Below are 18,529 nucleotides of genomic sequence, written 5' to 3'. Positions count from 1 at the left end.
CCAGTAACGACGGCTCATGAACACAGAAATAGCCTTTGCCCATAATAAAGTTTTGCAATAATAATGCTCGCAGGAAGTGATTTGCTAGGAATCAATCAAGCAGATCCCAGAAATAATGTGACAGATGGTAACCCGACGTTACCGCAACATCACCAAACTACTTTTTACTCGCACTTTAAACAACCATTTGGACTCAGGTCTTTAAAGAAAAATGTTAACTCTCACTCTACAGCTGGTTGAAGCTGAATTGTCATCCCGCAGAAAATTCTATCATTAAAGTCACTAAAAGGCAGAATAAAATTAAAAGACTGAAATTTCCTTCAACGCAAAAGGAAAAAAAAAATTTCAGTTATCAAGACCCTATTTTGATGCCCTTAGGTTATATGTCCTTACTTTATTTTTAGCTGTGTTATGCTACAAACAAAGAAAAATTTGTAAAATTAACACAATCATTATTCTAAGTGATATAAACAATGAAAATTTAACAAAATAGATTTTGAAATAAAAAATACCGGAAAGAACAAATACTTTTGCATTTTGAATTTTTGTCCTATGATTACGAAGTTTGTTGAAATCATCATGCCTCCATTTTTCACGACCTACCACCTTCTGACAGAAAAATATTCCACCTGAACAGTTTTGATAAGGTCTCTCGAGGTTGTGACTGGGTACACTCGAATTACAGTGGTTTAGCAAGTTACTCATCATAATCAGTGATGTGCACGGTCTCTCCTTTCAAATTTGCAAGGTAAACCCCATTCTCTTACACTGTGTGCCTAATTTACTTGTTGTAATTTATCAAGGCTTGAAATGCTTACTTCATTTTTCTGTTGTATACTTGCATGCTGTTTCATCACGGTATGAAGGCTTGTTGCTCGCTACAGAGCAGACAGCCCTGCTTTATGAACTACCAGCATTAACGCAGCCCTTAAACGACAGACTTTTTGTTACAGGAGGAGATTTTTTCCCCCTCCTGTCCGCTGTGCATCGTGCACTCTGCAACCTTTTACACTGGAAATTCTCATTCCCAGAAGGGAGGTAAGCCAAAATACTGCTTGTGCTAAAACAAGGATCGTCCCAGAAACGGAGCGGCTGAAGAAAGCAAAGTAGGCCACCAACTTTCCCTGCCGAATTGCTGGATGCAACCCTGTCCCAGGGGAACGCTGTGACGCTGGTTGTGTGACGGCGCCCGAAGCTCTGCATGCGATGAGCCGGTGTCGTTACCGCGAGCCGCTGGGGACGTTTCCTGGGCTCCTCTTTGGGAGCGAGGGTCGTACAGAGCCACAAAATGAATCGCTCGGTCTGACCTGGGTGGGGTGTCTCCTCCCTGCAGTGAAGTGGGGAAAAGCAGAGGGGAAATTTCTGCGGCAGCCTGTGGTGCCACGGCCCCGCCGGAGGCCGGGCAGCTCTCCAGCCTTTTCCTTCGGTGCTAAACTAACACGGAGAACGTAATCCGTCACGCGCACGTACCTAGATACTGCCTGAAACGAAGCAAAATATGATGGGGCGCGCACTGGCTCTTCTCACGCAGAGTTTGTAGAATAAATTTTATTAACTCAAATTTCTGAACTTCCCTCTCAGTCATGCTGTGCAGGTACCTGTGTGTGTATGTATATATGAGGACAGACACCCCTCCTCACTTCACGGTCTAAGCCTTATTCTTCCACACTTGGATTTTCCTGGCGCTGCATCTGGTTCTTACCAAATCGCGTAGCAGCGCAGCCCGTTTCCCCAGGAGCGTGGCTGTGCTGTAGACCTGTAGACCTCAGCTCCCCAAAAGAGACGAGCGCTGCTCAACGTCCGTGCGATGGAGAGTCCCGGGGACCCTCGTTAAACACACTCTCGTCCCTACGTTAAACACACGCCTCAGCGTTCGCAGGATGCGAGCCACAGCCTGGGCGCACGTACAAAGACGTAATAGTGACCACAACCTTCTGCAAAATTCGGCACGGTGAACGTGAGAACGGAATTACTTGAAGAAACCCACGTTTTATGTAACTAAGACCCTCCAACGCTGTCTTGCGTCTGCGGGACAGGGTGAACGAACAGCCCCGCGTAATCTACGATGAGAGCTGCTGTGGGCTGTACTACGCCAGGGCTGTACCTTCCGTTGCTCGTAACTTCTCTGAGCGCCTTCAGCTCAGCCGTTCTCAATCGGTGGGCCGAGGCCCACGTTCTTCACCAGAAACAGCCGAATTTTTGCCCATTTCGGTGACCGTCACCAGGAAAAAAAATAAAACACCTTCTTCGCCGGCTGCTAAACATTGCGGGCGGCTCTTGCTCCGACGGACGGGACCCGGCTCCCGGCGGGACCACGGCCTCGACCCTGCACCCGCCCCCCCCCCCGGCGGGAGGGTGGGGGGGGGGGGGGGTCGGCTCGCTCCCCGGCAGCGCGCGCGCCGGCAGCGGGGGGCGCGAACCCGGCGCCCATCGGCCTCGCGGGGCCAATCAGCGGCCGCGCTGGTGACGCGCGAGGCGGGGCGGGGCGTTCCGCGCGGGCGGGCGGGGGCGGGCGGCGCCGCCGCCGGGGGAGCGGCGGTGGGTCGGTCCGTCGGTCGGTCGGTCGGTCTGTCGGTCGGAGGGGCCGGGCTTTTCTGGAGAGGGCAGGCAGCGGGTCGGGCGCGTTCGCTGCAGCCCGGTCCGCTGGGGCTGGCAGGGACCCCCTAGGCTGCGGCCCGAGGGCCGGCTTAAGGCGCAATCTCCTCTCTCTTTAAATAGATATAGGTTGTTTTTATTTTTATTCTTTTTATTTTTATTTTTTTTTTTGCCCTCCCTTATTTTTGAGGCATCTGCCCGGCGCCGCGGAGCGGGCGGGCTGCGGGGTCCCGCTGCCCTGAGCGCGCCGCCGTGCCGGGAGGCGCGGGGGGCCGTGTCCGGGGCCGTGTCCGTGTCCGTGTCCGGGGCCGTTAGGCGCAGCGATGGGTTCAGTGGGTGCCCCTGCGTGGGAGGGCAGTGCCCGCTCGGCTGCGAGTCCCCGGGCGCTCCGGAGCGGGGCGGGGAGGTGCGCGTAGGAGAGAGGCGCCGGTAGCACTGGATTTTATTTATTTATTTTTTTTTTCCCCCGTTTGTAAATTTTTAGAGGTGTAGGCAGATAGGGGTTCAGGTGCGTGGGGTTTTTCGGTGGTGGTTCCCCCCCCCCCTTGTTGCCTACATCGGCCTGTTCGTGTCCCGTCCCCCCGTCCCCCCCCCGTTTTTTTTTTTTGTTTTTTTTTTTTTTTTTTGCGTGAGGTGGGACACCGTGGTGTCTCATTTTTTCATTAGCTTAGTAGTGAAATTGCAGCAGTTTCTGCCTCCTCCGGTGTGCTCGAGCGAGGAAAATGGAGGCTGTGATAGAGAAGGAATGTAGTGCGCTCGGAGGGCTCTTCCAGACCATCATAAGCGACATGAAGGTAAGAGGCTGAAGGCTGCGGGGGGGCCCAGGTGAGAGGAAACCTTCCCCTCCCCACCTGGCCCCGCCAAACTTCGCCCCGTGAGGTGCAGCCGCGTCGCGGGGGGCGGTGGGGGCGGCGCGACCTCCCACCCCACCCCGGGGCCTTGGGCTGCTGCTGCGGGGGGACCCTGCCCCAAATGCCGGGTGCGGGTCCCCCGGCGGTGGAGGCAGCCTGGCGAAGGGGGCCCCACGTACACGCTTCGCCCCCCGTGGTTTGGGGCTTGCGAGTTGCTTCCAGGACATCGCCTCTCCCTCCCTCCCTCCTTCCCCCTTTGCCTCTCCTGCTCAAACACGCAAGCTGTTATCTTGCACCAGGGTCAGCGTTTTCCAAACCTGTCTCTTTTTTTAATCCTTTTTTTTTTTCCCCCTCGTCTTCCACCTTTTTTTTTTTTTTGCTGTTTTGGGCTGTCAGATCGCTAGCAGAATAAATGCAGCGAGACAGGAGCATCGTGTGGAGGAGATGGGCACGGTGCATGTCAGCCGTGGGGTGGGGCTGGAAAGGGCAAATGTAGGGATTTCGGTGCCATGCTGGTGGGCACGATGGAAAAAAAAAAAATCTCAGCCTGGAGATGCTCAGAAGTTGATGCGTGCCTGGATTAAAATTGCTGCTCAGTCGGTTATGTGGTATTATTTTCATGCTCGTGGAGGTGGTATTTGCTGCTTTCTGAGGATGAATGCAAAGGTCTCAAGTTGCCGGGTGTCTCCTCTCTACCAGCCACCAGAAATCTCGGGCTGTGCCCACCCCTTCTGCCAAAGCGTCCCTTTGAGAGAGGCGCTCCCCATCTATCCTTGGCAGCCAAGGGCACTTCTGCAGGTTTTTATCTGTGCGAGCGGATGCCTCCTGCCCTTCGCTCGTGGAAATAAATAGCGTAAAAGCGTTGCTGCCTTCTGCCAGTCGTGCCTCCCCCAAACCCCAGGGCTCGGGGTGCCCTGCCTCCAGCGTGCGGCCGTACTGCAGAATACTGCAGTGTTCCCCTGGACAAGGGCAGCTTGTCTTCCTCCCAGGGCCGGCTGGGAAGGATGCAGTTGTCGGGAGATACTGAGGGACATGTCAGATAATGGGGGGGCCACAGGATTTAAAGGCAGCGGCGGTGTGTGCTGTGCTTCTCCCATCCAGGGGCACGGGATTTCTTTAGGTGTTTTAATCAGTGCAAGGGCTGGTGAGCAGGGAGGGCTGCGGGAGAAAGAGCCACCAAGTAGTGGTGGAGGAGGAGGACGGGGTCTGCTCTAGGAAGGAGCCTGGCAGAGGTGAATGGCTTCTAGTGTATTTTTTGGGGGGTGGAGAAGCTGTTTGCACTAGAAGCTATTTTTTGGCAAGGGTTCATATGCATTTCCCTCTCAACAGATCTTAGGAGACATTTAATTAAAAGCATGGCTTGTCAAGAGGAGGCAGATTGCAGAGAGGAGAGGGTGCGTGTGTGTGTGTATCTGTCAAGACAATGCTGCAGTCCTGGTGGTGGTGTTCCTCGGGCTCTCAGCCCCCTTGTATTTTTAATAATTACTGCACTTTAAAATACCCCCCCCCCAAAAAAAAAAAAAGGGCAGGAAACAATCACAAATCCTGGAATCGTTTTAGTGGGCTGTGCAGGGAACACGCAGGAGATGTTCTGTTCCAGATGAAGTGCGGTTTTGGGTTTCATCACGGAGGGACACGGAGTATATTTATTCTCTGCTTCTCTCCATAAGTGATGCATTTGTTTTTTCTTGCTCTTGAGCAAATGGGCCTTTGCTACGTGGATTTATTTTTTTGTTCCTTTACACATTGTTATTTGCATGGGAATGCTGCTCATCAGAAACATGTTGACATGAGCTTATGGAGATGGGCACAGGTGTGAATACTTTTTTCTTAATCCTCCATAGTAGTGGAACCTGTTCTGTGAACTGGCAGTTACTGGGGGGGGGGGAGTTTTGAAAGGAATTACAGCAGATATTTAGCAGTGTGGTGGTGGTTTAAAAAATCTGCTCATTATTTAGCATGAGTAGCACAAATAATTTTTACCTGTAGTTCAGTTTGATGCAGCTAATGCCATACTGCTGATGAGGTGCACTAGGATTCTTTGTGAACTGTGCACAAAGGATCGTGACAATTTCTAAGAAAAAGTAGCTATTTTTTGACAGCTAACCAGAGCCTTTCAACTAATCATATCTTTAGTAGTAAAGTGAAAATTAGTATTTTAAGTGCTGTTTCATGCAGTCAGGTCTGTGTGGGCAGGTTTCTGGCAGAATCTTGGAGACGTTCCGTAGGGGTCTGCCCACACATACCCAAGTGCACTATCTGTGCCTGTTTCTCATCGCAGGCTGTAATCAAGGCCCCACATGCCCTGCAGTGCTGAGGGATTTGCTGCAGCATCTGCCTTTTTTTTAACTAAATAATTCGCAGGTTCTTTTTATCATATGTATTACTCTGCCTTAAACTTCATTGTAAAGATGGTAGGGTTAATCAACAGCATGTTAAAATTACTCTGAAGTCTTGCCAGCGGATGCAGATGGGTGCTGCAGCTGAGGTGATGAAGATACAGTACGCATGGACTGATTTTTCTTTTTCTTCACAGTAACGCTGAACTGTCTCAGGTGTACCTGTTGTTAATTTTGAGCTCCCCTTGATCTTGACAAGGTTACAGAAACTGGAATTAAAATCCTGAGTAATGTGATTGTTTCCATTTGTCCCCATACTGTGTTAACTTTGAAACTTAATGAGGGCAATATATGCCGGTGTGACTAACACATCACATTTTTTTGATAGCAAGATTATCTCTTGCTGGGTGAGGTCTCTTGAATTGCTTTTAATATTTTCTCCAGACACTCCAAATTTCTCTCCATCCTCTACCAAAAATAATTTTGTCCTGGTTTCAGGACAGGTTAATACTCAACAAAACAAGCTCCAAAATAATTCAGCGTGAAGCTAAGTGATTTAGAGAGATGATGTTGCTGAGTTAAATATAAGAATGGTTAATAAACATCCCATTTATACAGCACTTTAATGTACATCTGGAACTTCAGTCCCCTGACGAGGGAAGTCCATGTCTTCCATGCAAAACAAGGGTCACATTTGTTAAGTAGTATGTGGTGTGCATGGTGACAGGGTTGTTTGTGGAAAGTCCACAACGGGAATTCGATGGATGCTTTGAGATTTCAGGATCAGATTAAAGAATCATAAAGGTGGGAAAACATCTGCCCATCCCATCCTTAAGTTTTGGTCCATTGTCACAGTCCTGGTGTTTCCTACGATACCTCACTGAGTATGTGGCACTTACAATTTGTTATATGCTTATGCAAGATCTTTTTCAAAGCAATCAAAGTTTATAAAAGCAAAAACAAAATGTGTATGTCCCCTCTGAGTAGTTTTGTGTGCTGCATGCAAATGCTGTGCGGTTTCTCTTTGAACACGGCATACTTTCTGTAGCTCCCTGTGGGAAGGGAGTATTTGATCTGAATGGTTTGTAACTCATTTCTGGCAATTGAGAAATGAGATGCTGTAATGTGCTGTTAATTTCAATATTTCTTGCAAAGCAAATCAGTGCAGGTAATTTTTGGGAGGGCCTGTTGTGGATGGGTTTCAAAAGATCTTGTCTTCTCATGCAGAGCAGATTCTTTTCAATGCTGCTTTTCCTTCTGAGTCTTAATTTTACGTTGCTTTTAGTCGCATTGTTCTCTGCTGTCTCAAAGGAAAAAGGAAAACAAGAGAACACCTCTGACAATGTTGAAATTGGCAGTGTTTGTAGTTCATCACTTGGTTGATGCTGGTTCTTTTGCTTTTTGCATGTTCTTTATTTGTCTTGCCTCTTCTGCCAGCGCGTGTTTTGGCAGGGCAGGGGCTTGCCATATGTGTATGGCACCTGACACCCTTGGGTTGGGCTTGGGGGGGGAGCAAGATGAGTAACAAGCAGTTGGATGAACACAGGTTGTCTGCGACTTCATTTATACCAAGTGGGAGGATTTACTAAATTTTTATGGGTCTGGTGTGGATTACCAATTGGTCTCACTCGTCTCTCCACATGTGAGGGACATGCAGGTATGAGGGGGACTGCAAACATTGTCCTGGCAGTGAACAAAAACAAGGCTCCCAACAGAGGAGTGAAATTTTAGAAAACTTTAAAAATTATTTTAAGTGTGCATGCCTTATTTATAGTCGTTTAGCTGAAAACTCAATAAAATTGGCCTTTTGCTTTTGGCAGTAACCTCTACTTTAATACTATAATGGAGGTGAACACTTCCCTTCACTCCATTGCTGCTGCTGGGACTCTTGGACGTGATGGTGGCGCGCCTCTGCTTTCAGCCATGCAAAGCTCTTGGTTAAAGCAGAAGGGAAAGACATGAACATATGGGCATGAGAAACATTTATGTTTTTGCAGCCTCTTATCTTCTGTTGGGAAGTGGCTGGTGAGAAGCAGCACTTTAATCGTGCTTTTTGTGGAAGATAGAGCTGGGGGGTGGCCACATCAAGGATTAAGAGCCATTTGTTAAGTAGGCAGGATTTGCTTGCGAGGGATGGCCTCGTGCTATTCACACAAGTAATATAAACTGAGTGGAAAAAAATATTAAACGGAACAAGTAGAAAAGCTGAGACAGTTACTACGGCAAGTACAGCTGCAGGTCCTCTGCATTCGTGTTAATCCAAGGGACAGCCCATGTGTATCAGAGAATCTGACCAAATTTGTTTTCCCTGACAGGTCGTAATACGACAGCTCTTCTGCAGCTGTGCTTTATTTGAAGCTGGGGGTCTCTGTGGAGATTAGGAATCTTCAGCTCAATGATTTTAAGGTCTAGCTTCAATCCAGCTTTTAAGGATGGTAACTATTGTAAGGAAAAACAAAGGTTTCATGTGCAGCAGACAGATACAGGCTTGGAGAGGAAAGGGCATCCCTGTCCTCCCTTTCCCACGCGTGCTATGTTGCACTGGCATGTCCCTTTCAATGATGGTCTTTAGGGCAACTGATCTATTCCAAACCTAGCAAATCGATGTTTCTTCCCCTTCCCCAAAAAGCGTGAAATGAGTTCATTTCCGCTCTATGCAGCTTTTCTTCCCAATTTTTTTTTTTTTCCTTAAAGATTTTACCACCAAGGCATTTTGGGCTTAGCTGGCTGCACTGATTTCTTACCCTTGCTGCCTCCCAACAATCTGCTTGCCCAAATGGTTGGTTTGTGTAGGCTGAAATTCCTTGCCTTTTCTAAGCAGCTGCAGTATCTTTCTGTAAACATCTCGGAGGGGGAGGGATTGATGTGCAGCAAAGGCTGAAGGATGGTGCAGGAAGAGAGCCACTGCATGCCTGCTTAAATACTATACTGGGGTTCAAGCAACAGGGCATAGCCAGGAACATACTTGTGAGCAAGTAATTTATTTTTTTAGGGACACATTCTTTCTTGATCCGAATACTCTTGTGTGAGCGTTAACAATTTATACAACTGCTGAGCATTTGCTATGTAAGTGTGTACGCGGCTGGCTTATTCTATGACATACCTAGGGCAAGGATTTTTAATGTCTTTTAAGAGTACTCCTTTTGGATCTGGCAGGACGCCGAGAGCTGCATAATAGGGTTTGCGAGGTTGTAAGTGTGGAAGGAGTTGTGCAGTACTGCATGAAACACAATTGACTGAACAAATGTTGGAGGACAAGAAGTCTGTGTAATTACAGGCTTGGTGCTGGTTAATACCTAACAGAGGGCGATATTCGGGAGAGTTTGCTACTTCCTTCCTCAGTTCTGAGTGTGCATGATCTGTACCAAAATCTTTGATATAAAATACCTAAAAAACCCAATTTTTTTTTTGCTATGTTTTTTCAAAGTACAGAAGTTGCAACAGTTGAGGGAGTATTCCTGTGAATCTGTAAATAGCATCTTCTGCTCAACAGCCTGTGTTTTTTCAGTTTCTGAAAAATATTTTTAAGGTTCATGGTCTACCCAGAGACAGTGTGGTCTTGAAGATAAGCAGAAAGCATTACATGGCAGAGGGCAGAATAGGAATTGTATCTAAAAAGGGCTTTTGGTCTACTTCAGAGCATGCAAAGATGGGTACAGAGAGGTTTGAGTTAGTGCCGTAAAGAGGCTACTCTTCAGAGTAGAGTAGCCTCTTTAGGCTATGTACAGAAATGCTTTTCCCTCTTCAAGTGTATGTTTTCAATTTCAAAATTATGGCTACCTTGATACTGTGAGATGCCGAGCAATGCCCTGTTCACTGGCATCTGTGCTGACCTTTAAGGAGGTTGATTGACTTCTTCCTGCTGGGCTGTGAGATAGCTTGAATGCTGAGATGCTTCGAAGGACTGGAGACAAAATGTCTGGTAGCTTTGTGGTTAAGACCGTAGCAGCTTTCATCTTCAAAGTGCTCTGTGTGTGACTTAGCTCCAAAGAATGGCTCCCATTTTACAGAAGGGCAAGCTATGGCTGCAGGTTCAGTGACTTCTACTCCTTTCCCCTAGGACAAGAAGGAATTGAGTGTGTCTAGAGCATGGAGTTAATGAGAGGATCGTTTTTAAGCTCCTAGTATAATACATGTTTCTATCCACACATACACACCACTTTGTTGTTACTGCTTAAGACATATTGCTGTTCCCCCCCACCGTGATAACCTAGTGTCTGCAGGCAGAAGAGATGACATCTACAAGTGACTGATCAACTTTCAACACAAGTGTCTTGAACTCCTTTTCTGTAACTGAAATTATGGGACATATCAGTTTCTTAGTGGAGAAGTCTGACTGGAGCATCTTGACCACAGGCTTGTAGATCATGAAGAATTTGGCCATCTGTCTTGTGAGGCTGTGTGTGAGCTCTGTATTTTTCACTCTTCCGGTCAACAGCCATAAGCATTGTGCAGTTCATTTTAATTCTAGGATGCTAGCTGGAGTATAAACATCACTTAACCAATTGCCTTGGATATTTTTAAAAAGAACACTTGCAGGAATGAACTTGTGTTGGTGTGCACAATGCTAGCGATGAGTGTGTAACTAGAGACATTTGATTCATGGTACAAAAAGGTTCAGATTTGTTCACGTTTTTCTTCCACATAAACTGCCACCATACTTCTCACCCAACCATGAGATATTTTTTTTTGCCACATAAGTCACACGTGTGCTTTATAGTGTCTCTGAAGCCCTTTGTCTAGTGGCTTAATTTGGGATTTTTTGTTAATAAAGCTTTATTTGTGATGAGATGCCTCCTAACAAAATTGTCCCTGAGCAAACCTCAGGGATGCTCATTGTCTGTGATCAAACCGAGTGTCTAAGTTGGAGCTTGAAAGTGATTCTTTCTCTTCTCATGAGTGAAATGGAGAGAAAGTAGCCTGTGACAAGCATACCTACGCTTTACTGTCTGGCAAAAGCCAAAGTTCATAAAGCACTAAAAGCTTTGCTACCTGGCTGCTGCCATTTCCCCAGTGAGGTACTTCTGTGGTCAACTCAGATGCTTGTCAGTACTTTGGCAATAGATACTGCCACTTCTTGGGTTCTGGAGATTGTTTTGACTGCTTGTGTGATGGAGATTGTGTTGAGTGAACACTTAGAAGTTAGGGTTTCTCCTTGCTTGGGAAGAAGGGATGAGACCCCAGTGGTGTTGGTGGCATTACCAACACAGGGCTGTTGTCTTGAGGCTGTCCTGTGTAGGCATTAACTTGAAGGACTGCCTCCTGATATTTTAATTATCTTCGTTTTGACCCAGCTGAAATATTGTGGGTTTAGGAAATAGCTGTCAAGTATGCACAGTGGCCACTTAATGATTGAGTGGATGAAAGGCAGTATTGATGAGTCTCTGAGGAGAAATCTGCTATTCAGGCTTGCAAACTTGTTTAGACCTGCAGGGAAGAATGTGGAACTAAATGCTTCCTCTAGAAGACTACTTAATGTCTGGCTTTTTTAATGTAGCATGGGATAAAAGGTCTCTAGAAGCTGTGGCTAGTTGTTTGTTCCCCCCCTGCCCCTTAAGAATAACTTCCTGTGTTTAGAGAGGGAGAGACTGTATGTTTATGCATGATGTATTTTCTCACAGTATGAGTATAACTTTTGTTTGCTAATTACCCAATCTTGGATTTAAACCATGAAGTGACTGCTTTGGAGCCGAGTTTCTTCGTCTTACAAACTATGAAACTAGGCTGTGGATGGTACAGATTTGATGTGGTCCCTATTGACAAAGCAAGGAGGGCCATGAATTGGGTTGTAAGCCAGGATACAATGCAGCAACCAGGGGGGATGAGTTTTCACAGGTCCTTGCTGTACTACAAATTGAAGTCACAACCATGGAGCAACTGGTATCTTCCACTGGGGATGTTTAAATTTGGGCTAGCGCAATGCAGGCTTTATTATAATACAATTTAAAGACTCTAGAGCTCTAACAACAGAATGGTGCCAGACTTAGGTACCCTCCTCGTTTAAATGGTAAGCAAGGTCTGATCAATACCTGTGTTCTTGCTAAGAAGTGCTGCATTTCAGTGCTCAGGGAACTGGGCATTCTTTAGAGTTCTTCAGGTGGTTTGGGAATGTAGAAATAACTGGTATCTATGTGGGGTTTTTCCCCATTAGGGCAATTGCCCTTTTCTGGACTTTCCTGATTGGATTTTAGTCTTGACTTTCTCAAGATACCATGCCATTATCTGTTTTTCTCAATGTCCTCATGCTTTGTTTAGACTGAAAACCAAACAGTTTTGAAAATACTAAACAAGTGGTTCTGTGATGCATAGAAGAAATATCTAGTTGACAGTTATTTTTTAATAGCGTATGAGATGTCTTCAGTAATGTTTTGTTGCATAATTTGCAATGTTGTGATAACGTATCACCTTGTGAAAGCAAAGCTTGGCATGCCTATTTATACTGTGTGTGCTGATGGAAGCTTGTTTCTAACCCTGCCATTCCCTAAACAAGTAGCAGAAATAATGGAAATAGATGCATGGATACAAGACTTTGATTTTAATTACCCCTGCTGTCTTTCCTGAAGGGTAGTTACAGGTTAAATGATGTCTTAATCTGATCTTTGACATGCTTTTACTTTCACTTGCATGCACTATGATCTCTCAAACCCTGAGTTTGTACCTGTCTCCTCCTCCATTCAGTAATGCGTGCGTTCAGCTCTTGCTGTGAAATTCTGTGAAGTTCATGTCTTTTGCTGTTGATGACTTTTCATCCTGGCACAGCAAGCATTCTGCATGGGTTGAGGGTCCCTTTTGCTGCTGGAGCTAAGTTTGAACTTCCCCTGTGCATGGCAATACCTTTAGCTTAGAAAGACAGAAGGGACTTTGCAGTCAGATAGTCCCTTTCCTTGCCTTGTAGGAGTATTACGCTTTCCTAGAAGACCTCAATATAAACGTGTTACTCTTCCTTAAAGATTTCCAGTGAAAAAAAGCTCCCTGACCTTTCAGAGTTGCCTGTTGACTGGTCTTAGAGTTGGATGGATTATCCAACCTGAAACTTCTCTGCTGGAAGTAAAACTGATTGTTTCTTGTCCTGCACCGCTAGAAAACGGCTGATTGATGACACCAGTCTATGGGATCCTCTTGAAATCATTATTGGGACTTTCTCGATTCAGTTCTGGTTTTGAATTTAAGAAATAGGGTGTAGATATAGAGGATAGATTTAGGTTCACAACCTAGTGAAAGATGTCTCAGCCCATGGCAGGGGGGTTGGACTAGATGATCTTTAAAGGTGCCTTCCAACTCAAACCATTGTATGATTCTGTATGTTTGAAATGAGGTAAACGAAACCAAAGAAGTCATGGTATAGGTGTTGTGTGTACCTCTGTGTCTTCATAAAGAGTGAAGTCTCCCCTGCAGGAAAATTTATGTTTCAGTCTGTTGAAATATTGAGACTATTCTGGTGAATGATTGGGAAGTAGATGCAGCTTAGAAGCCTCCATAGACAGGCTCTTCAATTGTTTATTTTTCAACCTAGAAAGAGGCAAAGCCACCAAGCAGAATTTTTTGGATGGAGTAGAGCAATTGTGAACTTTGTGTAAGATGGTTCATTCTCTGTTCATCTTTGTATTGCAGGAGCTTTTGTGGCTTATTAAAGGACTGGGCAATCCTATTCATGAGTCATGGACTTGGCTAAATCTGTGGATTGCCCAGAGGAATGCATTAGTGTTTGGTAGCGCTTTGTAACTCTTGCAGTTGTGGCTGGCCAAGTGCCCTTTTCCCCAGTTGACTACTGATTCTTTTAGAAAAGAGGAAAAAATTCCAGTGCCAGATGTTAGCTGGGAAGCGAAACTGATTGTCAACCCTTGCGTCTTCCCAGGTGTTGAGACATCTGTGGCCGGAACCCTTTTTTTTCAGGCTGTCATTGTTTTCCTGTCCCCTTCCCCTCCACTTTTTCCTGTTTTTGCCTGTTGAAGGCCCCCTGGAAAAGTGATAGTCTCTATGTGCAAACCCTGCTTGCTTATCCAGGCTGTTCTTTGTGTGTAACATCTGTGACTGTGTGGTGTCTAGCACAATAAAATCTCTTTGCTACTTGGAGGTGATGTAGTGAATGCCGCAGAAATGAGACATTCATAATAATCCTTGTGATTCTGGTATCTAATAAAACTATATAAAAATATCTTTTGTTTTCGGCATAATTTACTTTGGAGGGGTAGGCGGACACATGCAGGAGCAAAGCTACAATTTTTGTTCCAGAGATAGATGTATAGCATTTGGATGTGTTACTAGGATGTGTGTTTGGGACTCAGCTTTTTAGCTGGTCATAGCTGAACAACTACACTGAGGTGGAGAGGTCCTAACTCCTGTAGCCTGTGTAGTGTGTTTTTCCATTTTATTGAAGTCTGCAGATAGTCATTGTTCAGTACTGTTCTGGAAGGCATAAAGTTCTTCCTTTGGTAACTGGTGAGATAAAACCAAGGCACTGCCTGCCTCGTCCCTTTCTCTCCTGCCTCTTTAGGTGGGACTGCCAAAATAAGATTCTGAATTTGCTTTACTGTAGAGCAACTCTCTGTCTCTTTTCCCCTGCCCCAAAAGTTTAGATGGGTTGTTGCTATGGTCAAGGTACCAAACTGTTTCTGCTGCCTTTGTACTCGGTGTCCCAGCAAAAGCTGATAATAGGGCTGAAAAGCCTTTCTGATAAATGAAAGCACTTAAAAGAACGCTGTCAAGGGTTTTTAGAAGATGTGATGCGTCTTGTCTGTGGGAGTTGGGGTGCATGGAAATAAATTATTAAAGGAAGTAAGTGTCTTTTAATGGAAAAAGAAGAATCATAACTTCTTAGCAGAAGGAGTGACAGAACAGTTTTAAACTGTCAAGACTGCTGATATTCAAGTTGTAATCTTAAATACAGCAATCTGGGTGCCTATTCTTGCCATTAGATGTAATCAATAACAATTTCAGTAAATATGATCCTTTGCTGCAAGTCTACCCTTCCTTTATTGAGAAACCGCTGAGTTTCTTGTCTGGGTCTTGTCTTGCTCCTACTGCAGGATTGCTGGCCTGAAAGGAAGGGAAAAACAAACTTCAATAAATCTCTTGTAGAGTTGTGTTTGTAGGGTGGCTGTGCTGGTTCACACACACACACACAAAGTTCTTCATTCCATCCGCGGTTTAAATGCTCCTTCCAAAGCTGCCTGTTAGTGATCATTGCCTGCTCTTCCCGGTGGGCTGACCTTGGCCAGGTGCCCACACAGCCGCTCTCTCACTCCTTCTCAACAGGACAGGGGAGAAGATAAGATGAAAAAGCTCATGGGTTGAGACAAAGCCAAGGAAATTGGTTACCAGTTACTGCCATGAGCAAACCAGACTCAACTGGGGGAGATGAAATTTATTGCCAGTTAAAGTAGATTTGAATGGTGAGGAAGACAGACAAAAATTATAACATCTGCCCACATCCATGGGTCTGGATGTCAGATGGGCTTTCACTGAGTGAAGATGCTTCCCCTCTCCTTCCCGCCCCAGGAGCTGCAGCTATGGAGGATGCTGTCTGGCCAGATGCTGGCGGGTCTGGGTGTTGGTGTCTGGCACTTACAGCTGAGCCTGGTGCTTTTCAAACACTTGTTGTGATGCCTGTCCTGGAGGGAAAGTTGTTTCATGTCCCTAATTGCAGGCTGGCTACATGGGTGATGGGCACGAGGCACCATTTTGTTTTTCAGCCCTGAGGCTGAAAGGTGGTTCCCTGCCTGTGTTCAGCATAGATTAGCTGGAGCTAGGCCCTGCGATCAGGTGACTAATCACCTATAAACTGACTAATTAAGCAATAGGGTAGGATAATGGCATGTTATGGCTTACTGGTGACAGGCCTCGATGGGCGGGTGAGCAGCTGAGGGCCAGGCCCCACTGAGCAGCTTGAGGGGACTTGGCACCGTGGAGCGCTGTGGACTAATGGTGAAACTCCAGTTTCACTGAAGACGTCAAATTTCTTCATCCGATGGTGAAGAAATAATTGGGCACGAAATTATTTTGGGGGAAATAGTTCCTGGATTAAACCATGAACGATTTTCAAGAAAACCATTTAAACAAACCCGCACCGTAACCGATTTCTATTTTAACCTGTGAGGAGCTAAAAAGAGGATTTGTGACCCAGATTCCTGTAGCAGCTCTTCTCCGAGCGGGGCTGGAGGTGGAGGAGGCCTGCTGCTCTCACAGATAATGCCAGGGCCTGAGTAACCCTGACATTTAAAGGGGGGAAAATTGATTTCCTTTATCAGCTGGTTGAAATCGGAAATTGCAGAAGGAGCAGAGGAAGCCATGGGAGAGACAGCATTTAAAAATACTGTGTTGTTACTCTTCGAAAGTGGATTTACGTTCAAAAGCACTTAGACAAAGAAGTCAAATTCCACCTGCTGTTTCTTTTGTGTTTAAATTGAGAAAGAGGTACGTGTCAAATCGAGAATGCACTTCTATGGCTCTTGCAGTGTGTGGTTTCCACCACCGTTAATGTTTCTCTTGACAGCCGCTTTGACAAAAGCAAGAACTATTATTGCAAACATGGAGGTGAGACATGGAGTGACAGCGGGGCTGCCATGGTGAAGGTGGTACGCGAAGAGGTCTTGGAGAAGGAGCTGCTCCCCAGGGTGCTGGAGCCTTGCAGCATTTACAGCACTAGTTTGATTCCTGTGTCATCTCCTTGGCTTGTCCCCACAAGCATCACTAAATGACTTCCTTGCTTCCTAGGTGCTGGAGATGGGATAAAACCCCAGTTATTAGGTCCTGTGGAGTGATAGGCATTGCGCACTTCTGCTGTAGGTAGGAATCAAGGGGATTTTCGTTTCAGAAGGGATGTAGTGGTAAAAGTGTTTTTCGGAAAAGGTCAAAGGGATGGCAGAATTTATGTGCAAGACTTGACTTGTGTGTTACCAAGAGAGAGATGAGCTTGTGGACATGGCTTCAGCAGGGAAAAGTGAAAGCAAATTCTACTGGAACACAGCTAAAATGAACTTCTTAATTTTCAGCTGAGTTTATTAGAGAGAATTCAGAGTTGCAGAGAACAGATCAAGATACAGCAAGCTGAGCAGATAATGCAGGAATTCATGTCACTGGTGCAAAACTACTGAAAGGTTTTCTTTAACTGCTGAACACTTCCCCCTCAAAAAACCCCCACAACAAAACCCACTACCCAAGTTATTAATTCAGTGACTTTTTTTTAAAAATGCTGCATTTTTCTCCTGTTCAAAATGACATCACGTGCTCTTGGCCATTGTAGGAGTGTCCAGGTGAAGTGATTGCATTGATTTCAACCAAACAAATATAGCAAACTATTTAAGTGAGCTGTCACAGCTTATTTTAGTAGGCTTGGCTTGAAGAGAAAAACATTTTTAAAGACAAAGAAGAAATAGTTGTGGAAATGCTTGGTGACTATTCCAATTTTCCTTGCTTTGTGGCCAGGCTGGCCACAAAAAAAAAAAAAAAAAGAAAGGTGTTTTCTTCCTGAGCTGTGTTTTGATAGGAGTGTCTTAAGCTTCCCTGTGAAGCAGCTAAATGCAAGGCTGGTGTCAATCTCCTGCATGCCATCAGGCATGTTTAGCTGGATAATATACCACCGAGATGGAAACATAATCAGGCTGCTTTGGTATCCTCTGCTTGCCGGCTTGCGTTTTGCTAGAGAATCCAGTAAAGCCTTAGGCCCTGCTGTTAATTGTCAGGGCTTTCAGGGCTTCTGGCATACACATGCATAATGCATATATGGCATGCAGACAAACGTTGAGAGACAGGGCTCAGAGTAGGTGATTTCAGGAAGACTAATAGGTTTAAGGAAATAGCGTATTTTTTTTCCTCTTTCAAATAATTGGCAGGTTTCTTTCATTTTTAAAATGTCTGACAGTTTTTGCTTAGCACAAAGCACTTTATATTCTAGGTTCCGCCACCCAGATAACTGCTGTTTTTTCTTTCCCCTTCTGCATTTCCCACTGGCTCTGTTGTGTGTAGGTATAATGAGATTTTATGAACACCTGTTTTACATTGTGGTTTGGGGGTTTTTTTGGTGGGTTGTTTTTTTTTTTTTTCTTTAGCAAAAACCCCGCAAGCCTTGCTAAAAAATATGTAGAGTACCAGTAGGCTTCCCAGTGGATATCTGGGAGCTGCCTTGCTGGGATGTACCAAGGAGCTGGAATTTGGCTGTCAAGCTTTTGGGGAAGGGGCTGCCTTTGCCCTGAACAAGATGTGGCCTCTCATGGCAGTGTGGGCGATGGATTTTGTTTACTTAGAAAAAGCAGACCAGTTTATCTGGGTGGATCGAGTTTGCTACAAGCAACTGCACTTGCTTGCAACCTCTTCCAGTCAGAGCTGGGGTAATGTTAGCCTCGAGGATCTGCCTTATCTGGGTTTTATTGTGTCGTTGCTCTGGTAACAGCAATTCTTATACCTTTATTAAAGGAAGCAGGGATATTTTATTTTACTCTCTAGACTCCAATCAAAGGGAGATTTTGAGGTTTCTTTCTACCACGGTTTTTGCTGTTAACAGAAAATGTGCACTTGTTCTGCAGAGAGCAAGTTAACCTTTTTTTGGTCTAAAAATGATGGGGTTTTTTTTAACCATGAAAATCAGTACTTTTTTTTTAACTTTGGAAAATAAAGATCAGAACTTGCAAGAATACGTGTTGTCCATATTCTAAATGAAAGCCTGGGCTTTTAACACAATTTTAAAAATGGGGAAAAAGTTTACAGGAAACCTGAAGTCAAGAAGAATTAAACCTTCTTAAAAACTTT

At 45.4% G+C, this 18,529-nt stretch overlaps 1 protein-coding gene and 1 long non-coding RNA gene across 19 annotated transcripts in view; one reads left to right on the top strand and one right to left on the bottom strand.

Moving 5' to 3' along the window:
* Positions 1 to 374: 374 nt before the first annotated feature.
* Positions 375 to 2,433, bottom strand: LOC138684828 (uncharacterized). The gene is made up of 2 exons (XR_011324132.1): positions 2,243 to 2,433; positions 375 to 1,848 (listed from the first exon to the last, which is right to left on the bottom strand). It is a non-coding gene; the product is annotated as an uncharacterized lncRNA (long non-coding RNA).
* Positions 2,434 to 2,937: 504 nt separating this feature from the next.
* MTSS1 (MTSS I-BAR domain containing 1) overlaps positions 2,938 to 18,529 on the top strand; it is a 127,195-nt gene continuing 111,603 nt past the window's right edge. For all 18 annotated transcript variants that reach the window (XM_069780029.1, XM_069780019.1, XM_069780024.1 and 15 more), the window contains exon 1: positions 2,938 to 3,389. In XM_069780029.1, coding sequence (XP_069636130.1) covers positions 3,318 to 3,389 — 72 coding nt within the window. In that variant the 5' untranslated portion in view covers positions 2,938 to 3,317. The remainder of the gene's footprint in view (positions 3,390 to 18,529) is intronic.

Source organism: Haliaeetus albicilla, chromosome 3 (genome assembly GCF_947461875.1).
Source record: "Haliaeetus albicilla chromosome 3, bHalAlb1.1, whole genome shotgun sequence".
Taxonomy (NCBI): domain Eukaryota; kingdom Metazoa; phylum Chordata; class Aves; order Accipitriformes; family Accipitridae; genus Haliaeetus; species Haliaeetus albicilla.
Note: the sequence above shows the minus strand (reverse complement) of the source record. Positions and strands in the feature narration are given on the sequence as shown.